Raw genomic sequence first — 21,975 nt, 5'->3', positions numbered from 1 at the left:
GATTTTATAATCAAAATGTATATTTAAGTAACAGAATCTGAAAAATATTTGCCTTAATGTGTTTTCCTGCCAATACCACGTCAGACCAAAGAGAAGAGTCTGGGTGTCTCCTTGTTTTGTGGGTCAAGATCCCAGAACACCACATGCTCATCTAATAATTTCATATTGCTGGATTAAATGATTTTGGTTCTGCCATGCACGAGCTATCCATAAAGCTCAATTGGAATCAGCAGGATCAAGGCTTTTCCCACACTTCCAAGCCTCCCTTTCTACTTCTCAGCAAAGCAGATTTCCTTGTACCAGCCAGAGACTGCCTCATCTTTTCCACTCACTTCACTAATACAGCAGATATGTACAAAAATCCCTCGAAGTTTTGATCAGGTAAGTGAGATACATGATATCAAGTGAATTTGTTCAAGAGGACCCTTGTAATAAAACAAGCATCTTTATAATGAACTTAATTACAAGGACATTAACATGAATAGCTGCAGTCTTGACACTGAGTGCTACAGTATCAGCACTCAGTGTCAAGCACTGAAAGCTGGAATAGCAATCAATGCCTCCATAATACAAAGAAAGGCATGATAGCTAAAGCTTAAGATTTCAAAATACACTTGCTTATAATTTTGCAGTTTTGTCACTACAGCCTGCATATTCTCCCCTTCTGCATTCAGTACAGAAGAAGGTATGTGGAGAAATTATCAATACAGTGAGCTTTGAGAAAGAACCTAAAAGAAACAAGTTACAACATAATAAACCAGTTTGAAACAAAAATCCAGATGCTGGATAATGTGAATTTTAGAGAAAACATTCTGATGTCTCATTGGCAGGTATCTTAAGGTTATAATGATCCTACATCAGTAAATAAAAAAAGGTGTGGTCATACTTCTCTCATTGTTGCTGAATGCACCGCGGATGGATCCACCCAACCGAACTTCTCCATCCTGCAAATCTTCCAGCACGAGCTCCCTGACGGGAATTGGCTGCCGGTACAGCTGGTAGCAGAGCTGCTCGTTGTGGGTGATAGCTCGTGTAATCACCAGCACTTCTTCAAAGAGGAAGACATGCAGTTTCTGTTAAACAGTAATAAATAATAAAGCATTATTCCTTTTTTTAGAAAGTCATTAAACCAGATTTATTTAAACTCGAGCATGTTATAACCTTGAGCTTTCAACAGTTAAAATAAATATCCCATTCTTCCCACTACATGGCACAACAGCATACAAGTATGTAAATACAACAACTTAAAAAATTCTAGAATTATTTTTCCTGTCCTCTTCTCAGTTTCTCATGTCATAATCTTTTCCCAGCTGAGGCCTTGAATCGTGCACAACATTTCAAAGCTGTCTCTACAGCAGCAGCATGCTTATACACATTCTTCTTTCTGACACTTACTTTAACTTTTCTCTACTGCCTCGGTTAATAAGAAAGAAGCAATCTTACTCATCCAGATATTTTTAATGAACAATTAAAAGTGATCTTCTTACAATTCACATGCTGCTCACAATCAGCTTCACCACCAGAAATATTCACTCTTTGAAGCTCACAAAATTACTTTTGCTCCTAGGTGGCACAAGTCACCTGTTACCATCTTTACATTATGTTTCTCCTGACACTTTGCAATCTTCAGTGGCTTCCAATAATAAACAAGCTGAAATTTTAAATTCATTTCACTTGATATCAGGCACTGAAATAATTTGGTTTTCATTGCCAAAATTTGCTTCCCAATCACAAGTTCTTTGCTTCTAAATCTAAATAAACACACTGCTTGCAAGTTTAAGACAGACAGAGCTTCAGATCCATTTAGCTCACTGTCCCATCTTCTAGTAGCTCATGTAATTATATAGTAATTATAGCAGAAATATTTCCCAATATGCCTTGGCAGTCTTTTGATACTGAAAATGCCCATCTTCATTCTATATTTTCACAACAGATGCCTCATTTTATATCCATGAATAGTCCAATTTTTTTACAATTTGTGCATCTCTTTATAGGACACATAATCCTGCAAGTATTCCAATTTTATCTGATTTACTATTTATCCAGGATATTGTTAGGCCCCACAAGAGACAGAGATACATATAAGCTTATTATCACACTATACAGATATTTAACTACTAACAAAAATGATCAGTGTTATATATAACAGTTAATATTTACCAACTTCCTATATATTAGAGCATGAGGTTTCTCTGTGTATCCTCACAGCTCTTTCAGCTGTCATTCAAAATGAAGATACCTTTAAAAGCTATTTATGATAAAATTTTTATTCCTTACCACTCCCCTGTTGTTCTTCAGTTCACCATGACAGCACAGGGCACGTGAATTATCAATCAATGAATCCCTCTGGCCTTCTTCAAGATAAATAAGTCTCTCTTTGTAATACTGGCATTCAGATTCCCCAGTCTTTATGTTGATTTCAGCCACTATGCCCTGAATTATATTTATCTACAGAAAGACAATACAAACACAGGACCTTTAATTAGACAGTCCAATACTCAGAGCTATCTCCTAATAATTTGAATGGTAGCTACAAGAAAATACATTGTAATTTTCAGTATATTTTTCATTACCTTTTGCAGAGCAGTCTATAAAGGTATTAATAGTAACAGCAGAACTAAGCAGACTACAGTGTACAAAGACACTTCAGTTTGGCTTTATTATTGCTTCTCACTATGGCTTAAAAATCTGGCATTTATCTCTTTATAACAAAACAAAATAGGTAGAATTAAGATAAACAGATATAAGAAATATAATCAGAGATGTATTTTTGCCAGCTGAAATGTGCCAATAAATGACACAGGACAAACAACCTACCTTAAAAATGTTTACTTAAAATAGATAATAGTTCTCTGAAAACTGCTGCATCACATCAGAGAACAAGAAACAGAACTATCAAGATCCCTGTCCTGCAAAACATGCAACTAGCCCAAACCACTAAGATCTCAGCTGTTATTCATTATTAGTTATCCTCTGGAAACACAGTAAATTAATTGTATTTTACAATTCCACTATGTGCATATATCTACAATTCTATTATTGAAGTAATAATTTTCTTGCCTTTTTACTTTAAAAAACGTTAAAAGGAAAGCTTTGCCTTTTCTATAAAAATATTCTCCTTATCTTGAACATCCTTATACTGTGCAGTCCTTCAGGACTTTAATATCAATTTTTCTGAAACTTAAAATACAGCTCCTTAACTGGGTATGTGGATGTGGAGTCCTGGTGATTTTATTCAACTCCAACAGTGATCAGAGGCTGCTCAGATGGATCAAATTCAATTAAATAACTGGAGGTGGAGCAGGGGGGTGGGTCGGGACATACCAGCCCAAAGAGGTAGTTCAAGAATCTGCTGATCCCGGGAGATTTATCAGGGATCAACTTGGCCCAAGGTGCTTAAAGCAGATGGCCAGCCAGGAAGACAAATGTACTTCATAAGCCTTGGACAGTGTTAAGAGCCAACCACATACAGTCATTTTTGTTTCCTAATTTAACCTGGCAGATACACAATTCATGACATAAATCGCTTCAAAGATCATCACAAACCTATGTAAGGCTATTGAAATATTGACAAAAATCATTATTGTATTTTCTGAAACAATAAAAAATACAAGTGTAGAAGGAAAGCATTTAAAACATTTTCTAGAAGATATCGCCAGGCATTATCTAGGAAAGCAAACTTCAGAAATAACCAGAAGAATTCTTTGAGATATTTATGATTTTTGTTTGGGTTTTACAGAATATGCACAAGGGAAAATTGTATTTTATAGATTACATCTAAATGTGAGTATCCAAGCGCTGAATTTAAACCATATTGTCCAATTTTACAACAGAGAAGTTAAGCTGGGCAAGGGATTTGAGGAAGAAATAGCAGAACAACAGTGGTGAGGTACATGTGTTTTGAAAGATGGATTTTCCAAACAAAAGCAGGGCAGTCATTTTTCAGCAAAAAAATACTAAAAGGTATAAAATATTAAAGTGTAGGCAAATCATAAATTTTGTTCTCAAAATACTAATTTTACTTATATTTAAATACTATTCAAAAGCAGTAGGACAGTGATGATACTTATTTATTGATTTCTTTACAAGTGTGTTTCAAACAAATCCGCTACAGTGAACTCATTTACTTGCAGATACACATTTGTGTATATATTTGTGTACATATTATTGAATTTAATGTGTATGTATGTGTGTATATATGTGTGTGTGTATGTTTATGTACATTAGAAAACAACAGAAGTCTTAGGAATATCTGAATTGGATCCCTTTCAATTAATGACGAAGTTTTAAAGCCTTAGGTTTATTCCCCTGGTTTTACTTCAGAAAGCACAACACAAAGGAATTATGGAATTACAATTACAAATGAAAAACAGAATCAAAGCAAATTTCAGAGCACCTTTCCTACAGATGCTAATTACTAGATTCAGAGGTTAAGTGAGATCTCAAGCCAGGGAATAAAACTTATCTGAAAGATCTAAAACCTGAAAAGAAATCTCCACTTCACTTCACTTAGATTAGACTGGAAAACAACACTGAAGGGTAAATACAAAATGGACAAGGATCAGACAAGACCTGTGTAAAACACCTTCCATCCTGTCATTGTTTTTTAGTATCACTTTGCTATTGAAATAGGTTTTACCCTGGGGGAGTGGTGCTAGATATTTCATGTATTATTTTCAGGTGTACATATTAAGTATTTGCATTTTTGTATTTTATGTAGCATTCATTAATAAGCTAAAAGTGCTATATCTCCTAAAAAACCCAAACCCAACAGTAACTCACAGCTTCTTCAAGGTGCTGCTGATCTGGATGATCATTTGGTGTGTGTCTCAGAATTTCTCGGAGCAGTAATGGGTATTTAACCAAACGGCTTCTCGGGATGTCCAGGAAATTCCAAAGGTCCAGTTTGCGGCTGAAAGGAGACTCCAAGCAGCGCTGCAGGAAATCCTGCACTCTGTGATCCTGTTTCTTGTGATCCAGTAAAGCTTTGGCTGCTACTTGATTGCTGCAGTAGCTGTCATAGGAGTTCAGGCATGGAAGCTGAGGAAAGGAAGAAATTATTGTGCAGCTGAAGCAAAGCCCAGTTTGCTCTACTGAAAGTTTCAAGTGATTCAGGATGTCAGAAATTCACAGTGAGACTCTTTTAGCTGGAGATTTATCCACAATTTATTGATGATAGCATTTCCAACATATGTAAGTTTTACAAGGGTCCTCAGACCTTGTTCAAAATTTCAGTAATTTAGAAGCACTTGCTCATCTCTCAGTGCCTAAAGATCTCCAATACTATTTCAACGCATTAAAAATATCAATGACTTAAGACTGAGAACTAAATGCAGGCAACAGTGGAATACAGAGGCCTGATGTTAATTGTGAATGGAAATAAAAGCCTAGGAATGAGTACTCCCAAACCTGGTCTTTTTTAGATATGCAAAATTCTATAGTCAAACTTCTGTATCACCCTCAAGAACCTTAACCAAACTAAGACAACAAAACTGTGCCTTAAATCTGAAAAAAAAAATACAAAACAACTTTGACAACTGGAACAGAATGACATTCAAAACTAACTGTAGGGTGCCCTTATACAATGTGACTTTCTTGAAAACCAGAATACAAATGGGGGCAGATTCTAAAAAGACCTACATGAGACAAACTCTAGTCTGCCTCTCCATTTTTGTTTAAAGTATATTAAATACGGCTTGTCTCCTGAAGAGCAAAAGCTTTGAAAACAACGTCCTAGTCTAAATCTTCTCATGGAAAATCCCTGAAAACAGAAAATATTCCATTATATCTCTAAATAGTTGCCCTACCTTTTAAAAAAATTCTGAGAATATATTTTTGACATGTTATGCTAGATATGAAAAGGAATTTGTCTGACAAAAACTATGTTACAGCTCCAAGCTAAAGCCCCAAAACTGATTATGAACTCTGCCTTACCCAACCCACAAGGATGTGGCCAACGTGTTCTGTTGATCCATCAGGTTTCCTGATTTCTTGAAGTCGCCTAAGAAGATCTGATCATTAGAAAAAAAAAGAGAAACCTCACTTAATAAACCAGGTGACTTTAAATCTACGTGTAGTAGCTATGCAGACGAAGACAGTTTGAGTTTTACCTTCATGTAGAGGAATTAGGGAGTCCAGTGTTCCAAAAATTTGGTTCAACTCTTGCTCTGTCATTATGGAAAGCTTAAGCATTGGGTCATGATAAGCCTGAAAAGAAAAAAAAGGAAGTTCTGTAATTAATATATCACTGGCAGTTGAAAAATTAGTATTTAAAGTTCCCTGTAAGTAAAAACAGACCAACTGCTAAGAATATTTTGAAGTTTCATAACCATATATTAAAATTATCGATTTCATATTTAGGGGGGTGGGGAAAGCAGCACATTTAAGTGTTTCAGAAAGAATGGGAAGATAGAAATAAGCTTAGGGTTTCTTCCCTCCCTTACTATCTTAGCAATTTTAAAAATCAAAAATTATTTTTAAAGTGTTATGAACCAATTAATACTGTTTGTTGTGTTTTGTGGTTTTGGGTTGTTTGGGTTTTTTTTAATAAACATACCTTTTTTGCCAACTTCAGATCTTCTATCAGGTCTTCTTCTCCTTTGGAAAGTTCAAAGATTGCCTGTAAAACAGACACAAGTATTCTAAAATATCTTTGTTCAATCTATACTCCACTTACTGAATTGATGTTATATTTTGACCAGATGTCTTAATACCATGTAGCTGGTTCCTGGAATACAGCTCACTTATTTGGGCTGTATCAAGAGTCCTGGCTTCTGCCCCAAGACAGCAATGACTGTTACACTGTGCAAACAGTTTCTACAGTTTATTTTTCAATAAGCTGCCTTTGAAGTTCTCAATTACAGAAGTTATTTCCTATGAATTCTTGTACATTGTTAAAATCTGCACAAGAAATGCTTGGCACTACTTTTGTTTGATTTATGACTCAGTGCCTGAAGTATTCTCAGAGATTGTTATAAGCTTTGTTGATACTACCCAAAATTTCTTTTGAAAATAAAAAAAGCTTGCTTCTGTAGGAGCTCTGTGTTGATTGCAATATGAACTATTTAGACTTTGTCATGTACTACACATTAAAACCACTGACATACTCTTTTTGTTTTGGAAGGCATCTTTTGATCAGTATGTCATCTTTCTAGCACTGGAAACTTCCTCAAAGACAGTCTTTTCCAACAGGGGAAATGATGGTGCATTTCTATGTGTATGCATCGCTTGCTGGATACCTGTTCCTGCTCCTCTAGCATTGCTGGGCAACATGAAACACCAAAATATCAACCATGACCACAGAAGGTGTCACACAGAACAGGGACACGCATGCAGCCCCTCACAGGACAACAGATCTCAGTCACTTCACATTTATGAAGGAAATATGACGAGCTGATTTTTATGAAGAATATATTCATCTAATATAGGTTGAGTCCTAAAGACTAGGGATGGAATTCTGCTTCTAGTGAAGTGGTGATATTCCATTTAATTGCAGGAAAGCTTCAAGTGCCATCCCAACGCCTACTAGAATTCCCAACTCCACACTTCACAGGCAACTTTCGAACACGCAATTTATGGTTACAAAACAACACAGACCTCTTGCCGCTTGATTTCCTTGGCTGTGAGCATGTGATTGACGCAGACATCGAAGGTCTCACTCCACAGTTTGCTGTCCCTCCGTTTGGTGCTGGCAGGGGGCACATTCCGAGCCCAGGGCCGGGGACTGAAGAGATCCGGGCGACTGTCACTGCGGAAACTGATGGAACGCTGCGGATACAGGGAGGGATGGGGTTTATGGTTAGAACAGCTGCACTCTTCTTGTGTTCTAAGGAATTTATATACACAGTTCAGTGCAATAAATATATTAGCTAATATTAGTTTTTACTTTGAACTTCACAGGAGTTTTAGTACTGGGAATATAAGAAAAATTATTTTAATACTGTCCTAGTTAGGACAACTGAGAGCAGTTCATCATGGTATGGGTGTAACCCAAAACTGTGTATTCTATAGCCTTCCATGCCATTTCCCAGAAACTGTTGTCAATAGACTATTCCCACCCTCTGCCCATAGAGCCTGACTCCTCAGGCTATAAACTAGGTGTTAAGAGGCCTGTGAGATAGGAGGATGCTCTTGTCCTCACACCCTTTGTGGAACTCCCCGCCCTGAGGGAAGTATTGAGCATTCCTGCCTGAACTGGAGGATATATAATCTTGGAGTCTTGGAACATTTTTAACCACTCGTGGGATCCAGAGGAAGACTGCATCTCATCGCTCTCAACCTCAGCTGGACTGCAATCACCGCTTCTGACCAGACTGCAACAGCTCTCCCACCAGCAGGTTTTTTTTCCCCTCTCCCTTTCCTTTGGACTCAAGCGGGGCCCAAGGAACACCACTTTGTTCATGCCCCAGGGTACTGGGTTATACATTTGGGTTTTGTGGGTTAAGACCAATTGTTTGTTTGTATGATTGTACTTACTGTGTTATTTTAATAAATTGTTATTCTGACTTATAATCTCTCCTTTGAGTTGGGTTCATTTCCCCTGCTGGTTAACTCTTAAACCAGCACAAATACATCTTCATGGAAGGCCAGTACCTCCAATTCCTGCAGTGAACTATGTCCATGTCCTGCCCTCAACATGTGCAAAACCTATGCAATGCATTCATATACCATGCAACAAGACTAAACTACAGGGACAATGCAGAAACACACTAAATTAACATAACTGAGCAGAGTTTCAAATCAGTAAACAGAAATTATTCATGCATTACACATATCTGCCTCATTAGATCCCTGATACTTAAAAATTTAGAATCGATGCAAATTTTAGAGAGTAAACTCTATGAATACTTTTTTGGTTAATTTTGAAAGAAAGAATTAATTGTTACATAGAACCTCTGGAAAGCTAAGACAGCGAAATCTGGCAGATAAACTCGTCTTGTGCATCAACTGAAAGTCAACAGAATTGTTGCGTTTAATTTATTTTGAGGGGTGAGAGTGTTCAAAGATGTCTGTACTGAAAAACAATAGGTCCTACACCTCGAGGATATCAGATGAAAGTGTGCATTACATTAAACACGTATTACAGGTTTAAGAAAAAAAAAAAAACCTTTCTCAGTTGGGCAGAAAGAGGGTTCATAAAGGAGATTTCCCTTCAAAACCTTTTCTTTTACCTTACTAAGTGTCTTAATACCTGAAAGCATCACTTTTGATTTTTAACTGTCAATCATCAAGGATTTGATAGGTATCATCATTACAGATATGTCCATAAGAGGATTAAATAATTAGTGCCATAATGCTCTAACTGACCAAACTGGTTTTGATACATGGAGAAACCCTTTCAACTGGTTACATCCTGCCTCTTCAGATGTATGGATCAGGAAACTAATCCACATAGAAAGGTGTGAAATGGGTAGCTGACTGAAATGAGAAGAACAAACTGTTCCTTAAAGTTATGTCAATATTCAGATATTAATGTTTATAACAAGCAACAAGCCAGGTTCTTTTCACACCATTTGCTCCTGCCTTACTTCTCAGCAGCTGAAGAACTCCATTAACAATCAGTGCTAGCAGATAGCAAACTGAAATAATCACTATTGGTTCTACTACTGTGGAATCTTTATTAGTACTTCTGGAGCCTCTAAACTCCACCAATGGGTACCAGCATCTCTGTATCTACTATGTGTGGTCTGGTCCTAAAATTCAATAAAGCCAATTTTAAGAGAGACTTGAGAGTTCTGTTTGCCTGTAGACTCTTAAAAAGTGTTCAGGCTAAGGATGGATACTTCATACTCTTACTTGCTATTTTGAAAAGATTTCTTTCTTCCTTCATTAAAATTAGAGGCTTCTTTTTGAGGTCCTACCTCTGAAATGCCTTAACTATTTCACATAGTTGAAATACCCTACACTTTTGTTGTTATTTAAAATGTGCCTTACATAACAGAATCATCCTTCAACTGCCTTGGGTAAGAATATTTAAAACAAAATAAATTCTCTTCATTTCCAGGTTGAAAGCACCACATACAAAGCATAAGACTTAAAATTCTCCTCTGAAGAGCCCATAAAATGCAAACAGTGTCTGTAAAAACAGTATGTTTTTACAATATCAGAAGCCATATTATATAAATAAAACCCATGCCTTTTAAAAGAAGCCATTCTGAGTCCCACTTGGAATTGACAAACCCCTTAAAAATAAACACACACACACAAACCTTCCAAACCTTTGCAAGTCAGGTGCTAGTCTTCCTTCAAGAGTTAAGAAGGCACAGAAACACCTGTGAAATTGCATGCTTAATTTCCACTTGTTATATAAGGAATCATGGAACCTGTTATATTCACAGGCAAATGAGAAGATTAGGGAAAAGAGGCAGGTGCATTGCATCCATAAATCACCAGGAGAATGCAACTAAGCAGAACATTCCATGCCCCAAGGTGGAATGCTCCTTTCCATGCATTCCCATCCAGGAGACAGCTCCTTTGTGGTGGTGTTCTCGTAAAGGAATGTTTTTATGTTGAATGAAGAAAGCACTTGTAATGAACAGCACCAGACAGATGGATTTTTAAAGTAAATGCCTCGATTTTGAAACCTTTTAACAATGTCTTGTATCGTGTTATAAAATGGCACACAGCCCTAACAGCAAACTCATATCACACAGTGCTTTGAGAAAAGTAATGTAAGGGGCACAGGACTGAGGGTATTTCTTTAATGGAACAGAGCCCTAAAGTGAAGTTCTACCAAAAAGTTTTAAAAACAAGTACTCTGATGGTGTCTTTGGTTGGTACTTGCCAAGAAGGGAAAAGAAAAAAAAGAAAAGAAAAATCAGTCATGTGATAGAATCCCATGAAGGAACTGCAAGAATGTCAAAACAGCACTTCTACATCTACACTCTTTTAAAAATATTTTCCTAGTTTCTGACTTCCTTAAAAAACATGTCCCAGACACTCTAAGAATTATGGCCATCTGTGGTGATTAAAATTTTCATATAATTCCAAAAACTAAAGGAGCCAGGGAAGAATCCAGACACAACCCCTCAATTTGTTTACTGTATTTCTCTGATGGCAACAGCTTTCCCTGGTTGTTACAAGACTGTTGCTATGAAGGGTCTGTGTGTTCTTGATGTTAATTGATGCAATTAGCAAACCTTAATTTCAGCTGCAGTAAAGCAAAGAGCTTCATGTGCTGTGAAAAGGGCACTACTGATCAAAGCCCCGGCATTCAGGACCGATGTTAAAAAGAGTTTTCTTCTTTGGGATTTTTAGAAATTTCCGGTGTCCGAAGACAGACAAAAATAATTTGGACTCCCTACTTAAATTCAAGACACACTGATGAAGACTGAAGCTGCAGAGGAAGCCAGCCAGACTTCCATTTCTCTCTTCAGCATCAGCTGGAGTTCTTTTTCTGATCCTATTTTCAGCTTTTAAGCTGAACAGCACAGCTGTGAATAAGACCAAGCAGATCATCACAATCATTAGTCTGTCTTGATAGAGACTGAAAATATAGCTATAAAATAAACTGGTTTCCCAGGTGGATGAACAAATAAGAATACCTGCTTAGTATGAGGCACCCTGCAGATATACAGACAGGCTGTCAGAGATGAAGCTGACAGCACTGTATTAGTCAGCTACTCGACCTCTATGTGACAGAAACAAAAAAACTACCAAGAGTCAAAAAAAAAAAAAAAGCCCAGAAAGAAAACCAAAACAACTTTATGTGTTTGTTACTTGGAATCCTTATGGAAAAAGTACTGAAAATAAGTGGACAATTGTAATAAAGTTGAGTATACCCCAAAATAATCAGATACTTCTATAATCAATAAAATATGCAACACGTGAAAAGCTGCTAAGAACATATCTTAAAAGAGACTACACGAATCCCAGACACAGAGATGTTTCTCTTCAACCTGCATGCTGAAAGTCCATTAATATAAAATGGAAGATACATTTACAGAGGTAAGGAAAATTATCCATAATAAACTTTTTTCCTCTTACATGTATCTTCCATTCAGAAGAATGTGTAAGAAGGTTTGTTTGAAATGCCATAAAGGAATCTCAGAACTTTCTAATTCCTTTTACTGATGCTGTTGGAATAATCTTTTTAGATAGATGTTCTGTTGGCTTTGTTTTATTTTCTTCCAGGGGAAGAAGTCATTTATTTGGCATGTTGTGGTGATGATAGTACTTTACTTCATTTTACTGATATGGAAAATCTAAGCAGCAATGCAAGAGGAGACGTTGGTTTTGACTGAAACAACAGTGAAGATACATTAAAGTTCACCCAGTAAGAAAAATCAACTTTTTACTTTTTTTTTACAGGAAATTACACCATGAAAAGAAATCCTGCTCTAAACTGTTCATAAGACACAATGACAGCTATGTCAATACATAATAAAGTGAAATAGCTATATGTTCTTCCCAGAATGTTTCTAAATAATTCCAAGTGGGATACCTGAGCACAAGGTCAGTCTTTTTTGTCCCTGTTCTATAGTTACTGACAAAATCAGATAAGAAGTCAATTTACAGCCAGCTATGAAGGCAGTCTTGAGGGACATCACCAGCATTCATCACTTGGAAATGGATTCAGACCCAGGATTTAGAGAATATACAAGCTGATTTCTCAACACAGCTCCTTCAAGCACATAGTTAGAGGTGTTGGTATGAATAACATCACTGTTTAATATGCTTAGAAGCAGATAGTTAATTAAAATATATTCTTATAGTGATTATGAACAGAGCAAGACAGAAATGCTTGCAACAGCAGGACTTGCAAAGCCACTATTTTCTCTCCTATTTTTGACAAAATTTGCCCTGAAACACATTTATGCAGCTCTCATCTCAAGAAGCTGCTACTACACACATGAAAGCACAGTTGTTTTGGATAGTCTAAAAGGACTTTATTAAAGACAATACTGTACTGGACACTGTGTACAGTGGCAGAGGCATTCACTGCAGAACAATAGCACAGGTACCTCAATGAGGCCAACAGCTGCGTAAGGCTGGGAAAAGGGAAGCGCCTCACTCAGCTGCAGTTTAGCCAAAAATTAATTCACTTTCCACACTCCTGGCCACTGGAACTAATGCAGCCCTTTCAGAGCAGGGCCAATTTTTCCTGGAGGCAGACTGTGGAGGAGATTTATACACCCCAGGGAATACAGGCATCTCTGCTCGAGTCACGCCAGACTACACCTGGCCCAAGCCCAGGCCGAGGGCTGGGCAGACATTCTGCTGTTCCTCCAACCCTGCACCCTGTCCAATGTCTGCACTTCACACACCGGAGGAACCGAAGACAAGAAAACCAATGTTAGAAAAACCCTGTAATATCTGTTTTCTAGATAATTACCGCCACAGAAAAATAGGGTCCTTTCCCATGACTTTTTATTTGTCATAAGACTCCCTGCTCTGAAGTTTTATTTCTTTCCTTTCCTCCTTAACAGGTAGCTTCAGTAATGCTCTAGTTTAGCTGATTTTGATTAGAACATTTTTAATACATTCAAGTTATTTTTAAATTTCCTCTCAAAGAAATTAAGGTTGTTAAATAATGTTCTTCAGATCTTATACGTGCTTACTTACATAAACTGTTTTAAAGAGGAAACAGTCTGGCTTTCTAGGCCAGACCCACAGCAGTGCTGCAGCTCCCAGCTTGCCCTCGGCAGAGCCATTAGGAGTTGAGCACCCAAATATTTCGCAGTCTCTAGGTGTGAAGGCACAAATGCTTTATAAACTAAAGTTCCATTACTCTCTAAGTATGGTAAATACTATGCACCTAATCTGTAACACAGAAACTGCATTTAAAATTTGCTTACCCTTTACTAGTTTTCATCATCAGCTCTGGAAAACGACTTGGAAATTTCCAGTTGTTAACTAACTCTTTTGTTTAGGCAAGGTCAAAGTTCACTATACAGAAGGAAATTTAGCAGTCCTACATGACCAACTATACTAAAAATAACACTTTCAAAGAAACCAACCAAAATTAATAGAAAGTGTCATGGAACATTCTCTTCATCAAATTTTAAAAGCAATCGTAATCGTTTAGTAAACCATTTTTATATGCTACAGGTGCAATAGTTTTCTTACTGGTAATTGAAAAGCATTAATCATCTGGACAGAAAAGTGTTTTTTTGAGGTGAGAGTTGTGAGTTTGAAGCTGAGTGACTTGATATTCACAAGCTGCCTGAACTTGTTTGGCACATCACAGTGGGGTGTGTGCGTTATGTGCATCACCCATTCCCAGGGACCCAAAAAAACTGGGGCTGTGTCCACACACCCCTTTCAACAGAGTTGGATCTGCTGCCATTACCTGCAGTGTCTGGCTGAAGCGCTTCAGTGGAGTGGCACGGACAGGAGGAATGAGGTTGGCCAGGGATGTGACTCTGGAAAGCGGCTTGACCCGTTTGTTACTGGGCTCCTGTAGCAGGGGGAGAGAGGGGGAAGGAAAAAAATGGGGAGAGTGTGAGTGTAATTAAACAAAGATTGCTGAGCTTTTACTGATTTTCCTAAGAAAGCATTTCTAACAAGCCAGTTTGCAAACCTGGCCCATAATTAGGGCAGTAAATAAACAACAGCAGCTTTAAACACTGACAGTGATAGATTGCTCTTGGCTGGTACATACAGGTCCTAAAACAGCTGGAAAATGTCATGATGGAGACTTGGCATGGCTGGGAGCAGAGGGAGAGAGGAAGGTAAAGAAAGATTAAATAATTTCATTATATTAACTCATTCTTTAAAGAAAAATTTTCAGTAGTGCTCTGCAGCTAATGCACATCGTGATAATCTCATCGAAAGGAATACTTTCAAATAAAAACAATTCTGTTTATTTCTGTGCCTCTGGCACTGTCAGCCTGTGACTCTATTCATCTAAATGTATTTTATTCCAGAAAATATAATTCAGACAAAAATCTCTAAGTCTCATTGTGTTTGAATTCATATTCCTATAGAAATACATATACAAGCAAACATATAAGTAGCATGTTTATATAAATTTATTTTTTGCATAAAATAGAAAGGAAAATGAAACAAAAATCTACCATATAGCATTTAATTAAATATTTTTCTTTTCATATATACTTTCAACAGCACAACAGCACTTAAAGTAATATATAACTACTTCAAAATAATATGCTAATTGTCCTGCAGATATATATTTTTTAAAAAATCAACAGAAATCGTAACACAAGAAAAAGGTGGTTATAAATACATAAAAATAGAACAGTTAACCTTGGCTTCCTAACCTCCATCTGACATTTAACAGATCCTGAACAGCACATGCAAAAGGCAACTTTTGACAGAAAAAGACCCAAACCTTCCAAGTAAAGTTAAAAAACCTATCCAACACCATATTTCAAGGACATCCTAAAGTAGTTCATCTTTCTTTTTTAGCCATGCTTGTAAGGTTTGTGTAGGTTTGCTATGTCTCCAATCGCCTAGGCATAGCTTTAAGAAAATGAAGCATGCCTATTATCCTTTTCTTCAGAAATATAAATCCTTCCGGAAATAATGCAGATTTGTCAACCTTTCTGATACCAAAAAATAAGTCTCAGGAGCGAAGATCACCATCTGTATTACTGGCAAGAAAAATTCTCTTCTATTAGTGCAGCAACAGAGGAAAGGTGAGAAGCAGCTACATATTTAATTTACTTCTCAGCAGGCAGACCTGGAAATCCATAAAAGCCAGCTGAGATAAGCGACAAAGTGTTTAACCCTCTAGCAAAAATAATGTATTCCATCACACATGAAACCTGGCATTAAAGAACTGCAGCAGCCTAAATCACGTTAAATTCTTATCTTCACCGTTGCACTGTTATTCATAACCCTTCCTTTTCAGCAACCACGTCTTTGAGACAGGTTTTAGAAAAAGTATTTTTTACGTCATTGCAGCACCACCAGTATACTTATCTACAGCAGCACCAGCAGCATGAGATTCCACTGTAATTCTTCTCTAACTGGTGGCACATTGTCAGCTGTTTGTTTTTTATGATTACTCAGAATGCTAGTGCTGGGGCACAGATAACATCCCATGGCAGAGCTGCTCGTTCGGGACTGTGCTGCACTGCAGTGGAAGGACACGACGCCCCAGCCGGAGCTGGGCAGTGCCATGCCAGCAGCACAGCCTGTGCCTGTGCCAGCAGCTCTACCTGAGCAGCAAAGGTTATTTAGGCATCAACAGCCCAGCCCGAAAGCAAAAGCTGGCAATCAAGGTTGTATGGACTTTCAGAAGAAAGAGAGAGAAGGATTAGGATTAATAGAAAAGATTACTCCTCCTTCACTGCCGTGTCCTTTCTGGTATCTCACAGCTTTGCTGCAATGTGTGTGTGTTCTAGGAATGAAAAACAAAACTCATGAAAAAAAATTGAGGTTTAAAAAGACCAAGTGCCAGGTGCTGCACCTGGGTCAGGGCAAGCTCCACTATCTATACAGGCTGGGGGGTCCATCTCCCATCCATTTCAAGGAGAAAAATGCCAAGGCAGTATAGTTTTACTAACATTCATGCTGCAAAACCTCACTGAAAACAGAAACTGATGTTTAAGACAACAAACTCCAGTTTCAGCCACCATCAGAAAACATTAAGCTCTTTTAGAGCCTCCAGAGGCCAGCTCTGCTCCCAGCAGGCAAAGCCAAGTCAGGTAACTGCAGTCCTACCCCTCCATCTTGAGTTTCTCATGCAACATATGGTGTTCTGATTTCACTCTGAAAATTCTGACCAGAATTCCAAACAGCTAAATACACAGCTGAAATTAAGAATTCAATTTTATGGAAAGAAAATAGCATTACCACAGGATTCTCTTAAACAGCATTATTTAGGATAATTTTGGAAGCCTGAGACTTTATACCAAGGAGTTCTTAAAGTAAATCTTGTTAATCTTAAGTTGTTAAGTATGAAAAAAGCTTTTTTTGAATATTTCTAACATGATTTTCACCTTATATTAGAAACTGTCTGATAGGTTAAGATACCGAGCTGGAAGTGGAAACTCATCAAATCTTAAGTGTTCCAGATGTCATCTCCTTCAGAGAAGTCTAACAACAAAGATCATCAGCACTGAGTCACCCCTTCTACCGTGGAAAAATGAAGTTTGTACAAGTAAGGCTTTGCCTCCGCAATGAAAATATAGCACTACTGGAGCAATTCTAAAACCATTACATAGTAATAGTGAAACTCTAAGACAGTCATAGGATTTCTGCTGTATGGTCTAAAATCATTCTGTCTCCACCTCCCCTTCCATCAACACCCTCATCCTCAAGCTGTGTCATGTCTCCAAACCAGCACCACAGAGAAGCTGAACAAGCTACTGAGGCCAACGATCTGGACAGGGGAAAATTCCTCAGTCAAGTGCAAGTTTTAAACAGGGGGGTGTTTTTCTCACCAAGGACTCTGTTCTTCACAGTCAGCAGATCAAATAGAGAAGACTGCGTGAACTGTTCTGCTTTACCCAGAGACACTGAACAGAATCTGCACTTGCACATTAGTCCCATAAGATCAGGGAGCTGCTCTCCAGATGCTGCTTCCCAAGCCTCTTCAATTTTATTGATTTATCTTAAAAATAATAAACTGCCTTTGCACCTAGGAATTCCTTGTGAATGTATTCATTACTTTACTAATTTGTCTCTGAATAATCTCTTATGTTCCAGTTAATCAGTAATCCCACAATCCTTTGGGGTATGAATCTCAGCATGTGGAAATGCAGAATTGTGTCTGCCCAGCATGAGGAGGCTCCAGTAAGGACATACTGCACAGGTAGAATGAACATCAGATTCCAGGCACACATCTCTGAGTGCAGAGCTACCAAAAGTCATCACTCCCCATTCCCTCTTGCTCTCTCCTGCCCCTTCAGGGAAAGTTAGAAGCAGAGGGGATTGAGAGAGAGGATTTAGTAGCTGCATCCAGTTGCAACACCATCACCTGTCCAGACTGGGAAGTGGTTATGACACAAAAAATTCAGGAGTTCTAACATTTTGCCTGACTTTTTAAAGTCGTCATTATTGGTATTAAAAAAAAAATCTCATTTCGAAGTTTTGAAATTATTGCATGTTTGACTGCATTTGCAGACTCATGAAGGCTTGCCAAAACAGTACGGGAAGTTAAAAAAAAAAAAAAGATCCAGACTCCAGTTTGGCAGAGTTTCCAAAATGTGGAGCCGGTATATGTGAACAAGTAACATTAATCTGACAAGGCTTTAAATTTGATATAAGGCTAAATAAAGCTGAGGGAAACATGAGTGCACAAACTTCAAAGGCTGAACAGTCAAGTGAAATCAAATTAATACCTGACTAGGCTAGAACAAAGAGCAGATGGTTTTTGGAGGGAGCTGTATATTTGAACTCAAGATGACTTCGGTAACATTTGAATTCAGAGAGGAAAAAATTTAAGCGGGAAATATCATGTATATATGAGCCTCAGAAAGAACTTGAAACTGTGAACAAACTGATTAAAGCAGCAAATCTGTGTCCAAAATATGGATGGTTCTGAAAACCAGAGTGGACATTTCAAACAACTACTGTGTCCTTTGGAGAGAGTATGTTTTTATAATATACTTTTCTGAAAAATTAGTAGGAAGAAAGACTAATTGCAATGGCATAATCCCAATTGAAGATGGGAAGCTATCAGATAAGTTTCAAAGATGCCATGCCTCACCATTTCTCTAATTTGGCATGAAGATTGCTTCTTTATTGTGATTTACTCTGTGGATTTTATATACACACAAACACACACACACAATTGTAGTATCTTCTATATATTAAACTCTAACCCAATGGTTTAGACTACTGAGTAAGCAAGGAAAGCTCTATCTTTTAATGTAGAACCCAAAAAATTGGTCTTCTGCTGTGGGACAGCTGGAAAACTCATACAGCAATGAGCTGCAACTACAGCACTACAAGGAGCCCAGGTAAGACCTGCCAACTCCCTTTTCAGTAAAATATAAGTCTTTTTGCCTTGCATAACTGAGTGACCTGTTGCTTTCTAAACTGTGATATGGTCATTCCAAACTGACAGCATCTTGGCAAACAGGTAACTTTTGTATCATTATTTTTGGCTCTGGTACACGAGAATTACCATATGAAAGCCTGAATCTTAGCACACACTGGGGCAAGCTGAGCATTCAACAGCCACAGAAGCGGTGATAAAGCAGAAGATCCTCTGAAGAATCAGGCACTTAGATTAGTTGCAATGTACTGACAGCTAAGTTGATGTTATTTTTATTCCTCCTTTAGCGAAACTGGCACCTAATAATTGGATATATTTATCCAATAACACACTACACAGATAGGAAAGCTTCTAGGAGCCTATTTAGGGGAAGAAACTAATGCTTTGGTGCTCTTCATCTGCAAAATGAAAAAAAAAAAAACAAACCACCTTCTTTTAGTTGTATGTGTAAAGAATGGAATTTTCCTGAAGTTCAAAGCAGAGTGTCAGAGTTAAATCCATTTAATGATATCAATCAGGTTTTGATACATTATCATTCAACAAGGCCACCCACAGCCTAATTATCACACTTTGATGGCTAAATTGCTCTAGCAAAAGACTGGTTTTCATTTTCTATCAAAATGAACAAAAGCAAACAAAAAGAATGAGGCCAGATTCCTTTCATATTGCCCTAAGAACATCAGAACCAATGACCTGGATAACACACACTGAATAGTAGTTGGGATGCCGTTTAAAAGATCTTCACTTGCTCCAGTACCTCACTTCAAAATTCTTTCACTCTGCCCCTGACCGGCTCAGCCACTGATTTCCTCCCAGTGAACAGCAAATGGATGGTCACTGCTGGTATGATTATTTTTCCAGCTGACTCTCCCACCTCTTATCAGCAACTTCAACAACAGTCTCCATGTCAGAGAACTGGTGCTGAATCTGACAAACAAGGGAAAATATTTCCCCGAGGAGTCATTACACTTGTGTCTGCAGCACTACTGTGACCATATTGTGTTCATTTTTCTGGTTGTATTTAAAACCAAACTCAGAAAAAAGGAATTTACAGAGGTTTTTAAGGCAACACAGAAGATCAGTGCTGTGTGAAAACTGGTACAGGAACCTGGCGTTTTAGAATATTAGAATTTATCCCTTCAAAGGCCGACTAACCTTGTCTCAAGACACATACAAAGCTGAAATCAGCAGTGCCTCTAAAAAACATCCTCCTTTACCGGAGTTCAGTGCTGAGACAACTATTTACAGCAGTAATTCCGGATTTGGGGTTTCTAACTTACTTAACATTTTATAAAAAATATGCCGGGTTGTTTTTTTTTTTTCCTTTTTTTTGATATGAATCAAGACAAACAGATACCCAGAGCATTCATTCTGTGTTATGGAAGCATTCATTAGGGCAAAATGTTTTAAATTAGTCTCAAAAGCGTTAACAGTGTAATAAATGGAAGACATTATAAATTGAAGCAGTACAGTAACCTTTGTTTTAAAACCTAATTCACAAGCAGTGCCAGCAAATGCAAACAGAACCACTCTGTTTCAGACTTCATGTAACTGGCTATATTTCCATATGCCTATACTTTAAATGTTATTAGTTTTTAGTCAACTTTATAAGGGTAAGTCAACATTTGTCATGGCAGGAAGCCCAACAATATTATTTTTATTAGTCTGCTACTAGTTAAATTGGCCTCAGATTAAACAGTTCTAATAAATGCCCCCAAAACTCGGAGTTTAATAAAAAAAACCCCACATTCAAGCTTTGTTCCACAGGATGTTATCAGTATTTAACCTTCAGCAAGATAAAAAAAACAAACCAAACAAAAAAAGGTTAAAATAGAAAAAACAACCTATGTTACAACAGAGTTTTTAACACAGCATTTAACCTAAAAATAAATTAAGCCAGGCATCTCAAGGCTTTTGTACCTTCAGAGTCAAACAAGTCTAAAACATTCTCAATTGATTTTGGTACTAAAAAGACACCTTTTTTATACTTGAAACAGCAGAGAATTTGCCTTTGCTTCATAGCATCTTAGAAATATTCTGATTGGCAAATTCTAGAACATTGACTCTTCTAGAACTGAGACCTAGGGTCAAGAAAAACAAAGTGACTCTAAAGCAGTTCTCAGTAAGTTCAGTGGTGCACAAAGGTAACTACAATCATATGCAGAGGTCCATCCTAAAACCTGGGAGAGGCATCCCACCAGTAAAACTGCCAGCATCTCAAGGAGAATTTATCAAGCGATTTAAGTAAGTTGATACATAAAGGCAACTTGATCATCCAATAAATTGTGAGTGTCAGTGATTCCACTTTCCTTCAAATCCATTAGGTTCCATCCACCACCTAAGTTCCCTGATGGGAGCAGGAGGAGGTTTGTTATTCCTCCTCTGTCAGTCTCCACAAAACCACCAAGCAAATAAAGTAAAATCCAGGGACACTTTATTTTAATCACAGCACATCAAAGAAGAGAACCTGAAAATGATAGTTGGGGTACAATGAAAAGCCATTTAGGGAAGTGGTGAAATATTCCCAGTCAAAGACAAAAGCTGAAGTCTGCAGCATGTTATCCCATCATATGCTCCTCCCCCACTGACTCCTCCCGCACACTGGTTGCTCTCATTAGTCACCATCGATTTTATTTGCCTCGTGCAGGACAGAACCACTGCAGTGTCAGTAGCATAAGAACAAGTTGCATCCAGCTATCTTGACTGATCACTCATTTGCAATACCCAGAAATCAATATATCTATCAGAAGTTAGGAAATGAAGGCCAATTAACAGAAAAACCTCACACTGAGGTGAATTAACACAAGCAACAGAAACCCTGAAAAACCCAGACAACTAATGTAGGCTTGATTAAATTCTGCATTTCCTCTCATTAGAAGCTGCTTGTACAGGCAATATAAGAAAGACCTTTTCCATTCTGGAACAAACTGGATATTAACCTGGACTGCCAATTAACCCACAGACATCATATGGCGAGTTACTGAATGAAAAAATAAAGACAAGCTGTTTGTTTCACGCTGCCATTAAGCAGAATAGATCAGCAATTCCAAGTGGAGAGGTTTGAC

The 21,975-nt window shown here is 37.6% G+C and overlaps 1 protein-coding gene across 4 annotated transcripts in view; it reads right to left on the bottom strand.

The window, feature by feature from the left end:
- Positions 1–21,975, bottom strand: part of ARHGEF3 (Rho guanine nucleotide exchange factor 3) — a 115,154-nt gene that overhangs the window by 3,531 nt on the left and 89,648 nt on the right. For all 4 annotated transcript variants that reach the window (XR_001877631.1, XR_001877630.1, XM_017832385.1 and 1 more), the window contains 8 exons: positions 14,291–14,398; positions 7,597–7,767; positions 6,557–6,619; positions 6,111–6,207; positions 5,935–6,011; positions 4,783–5,040; positions 2,278–2,448; positions 887–1,073 (listed from right to left, as the gene is read on the bottom strand). Coding sequence is in view for 2 of the 4 variants with exons in the window: in XM_017832385.1 (XP_017687874.1) it covers positions 887–1,073; positions 2,278–2,448; positions 4,783–5,040; positions 5,935–6,011; positions 6,111–6,207; positions 6,557–6,619; positions 7,597–7,767; positions 14,291–14,398 (1,132 nt within the window). In the remaining 2 variants the exon portion in view is untranslated. The remainder of the gene's footprint in view (positions 1–886; positions 1,074–2,277; positions 2,449–4,782; positions 5,041–5,934; positions 6,012–6,110; positions 6,208–6,556; positions 6,620–7,596; positions 7,768–14,290; positions 14,399–21,975) is intronic.

Source organism: Lepidothrix coronata, unplaced genomic scaffold (assembly GCF_001604755.1).
Source record: "Lepidothrix coronata isolate B3197 unplaced genomic scaffold, Lepidothrix_coronata-1.0 Scaffold202, whole genome shotgun sequence".
Lineage (NCBI taxonomy): Eukaryota > Metazoa > Chordata > Aves > Passeriformes > Pipridae > Lepidothrix > Lepidothrix coronata.
The sequence above is the reverse complement of the archived record's forward strand: the minus strand, read 5'-3'. Positions and strand labels throughout refer to the sequence as shown.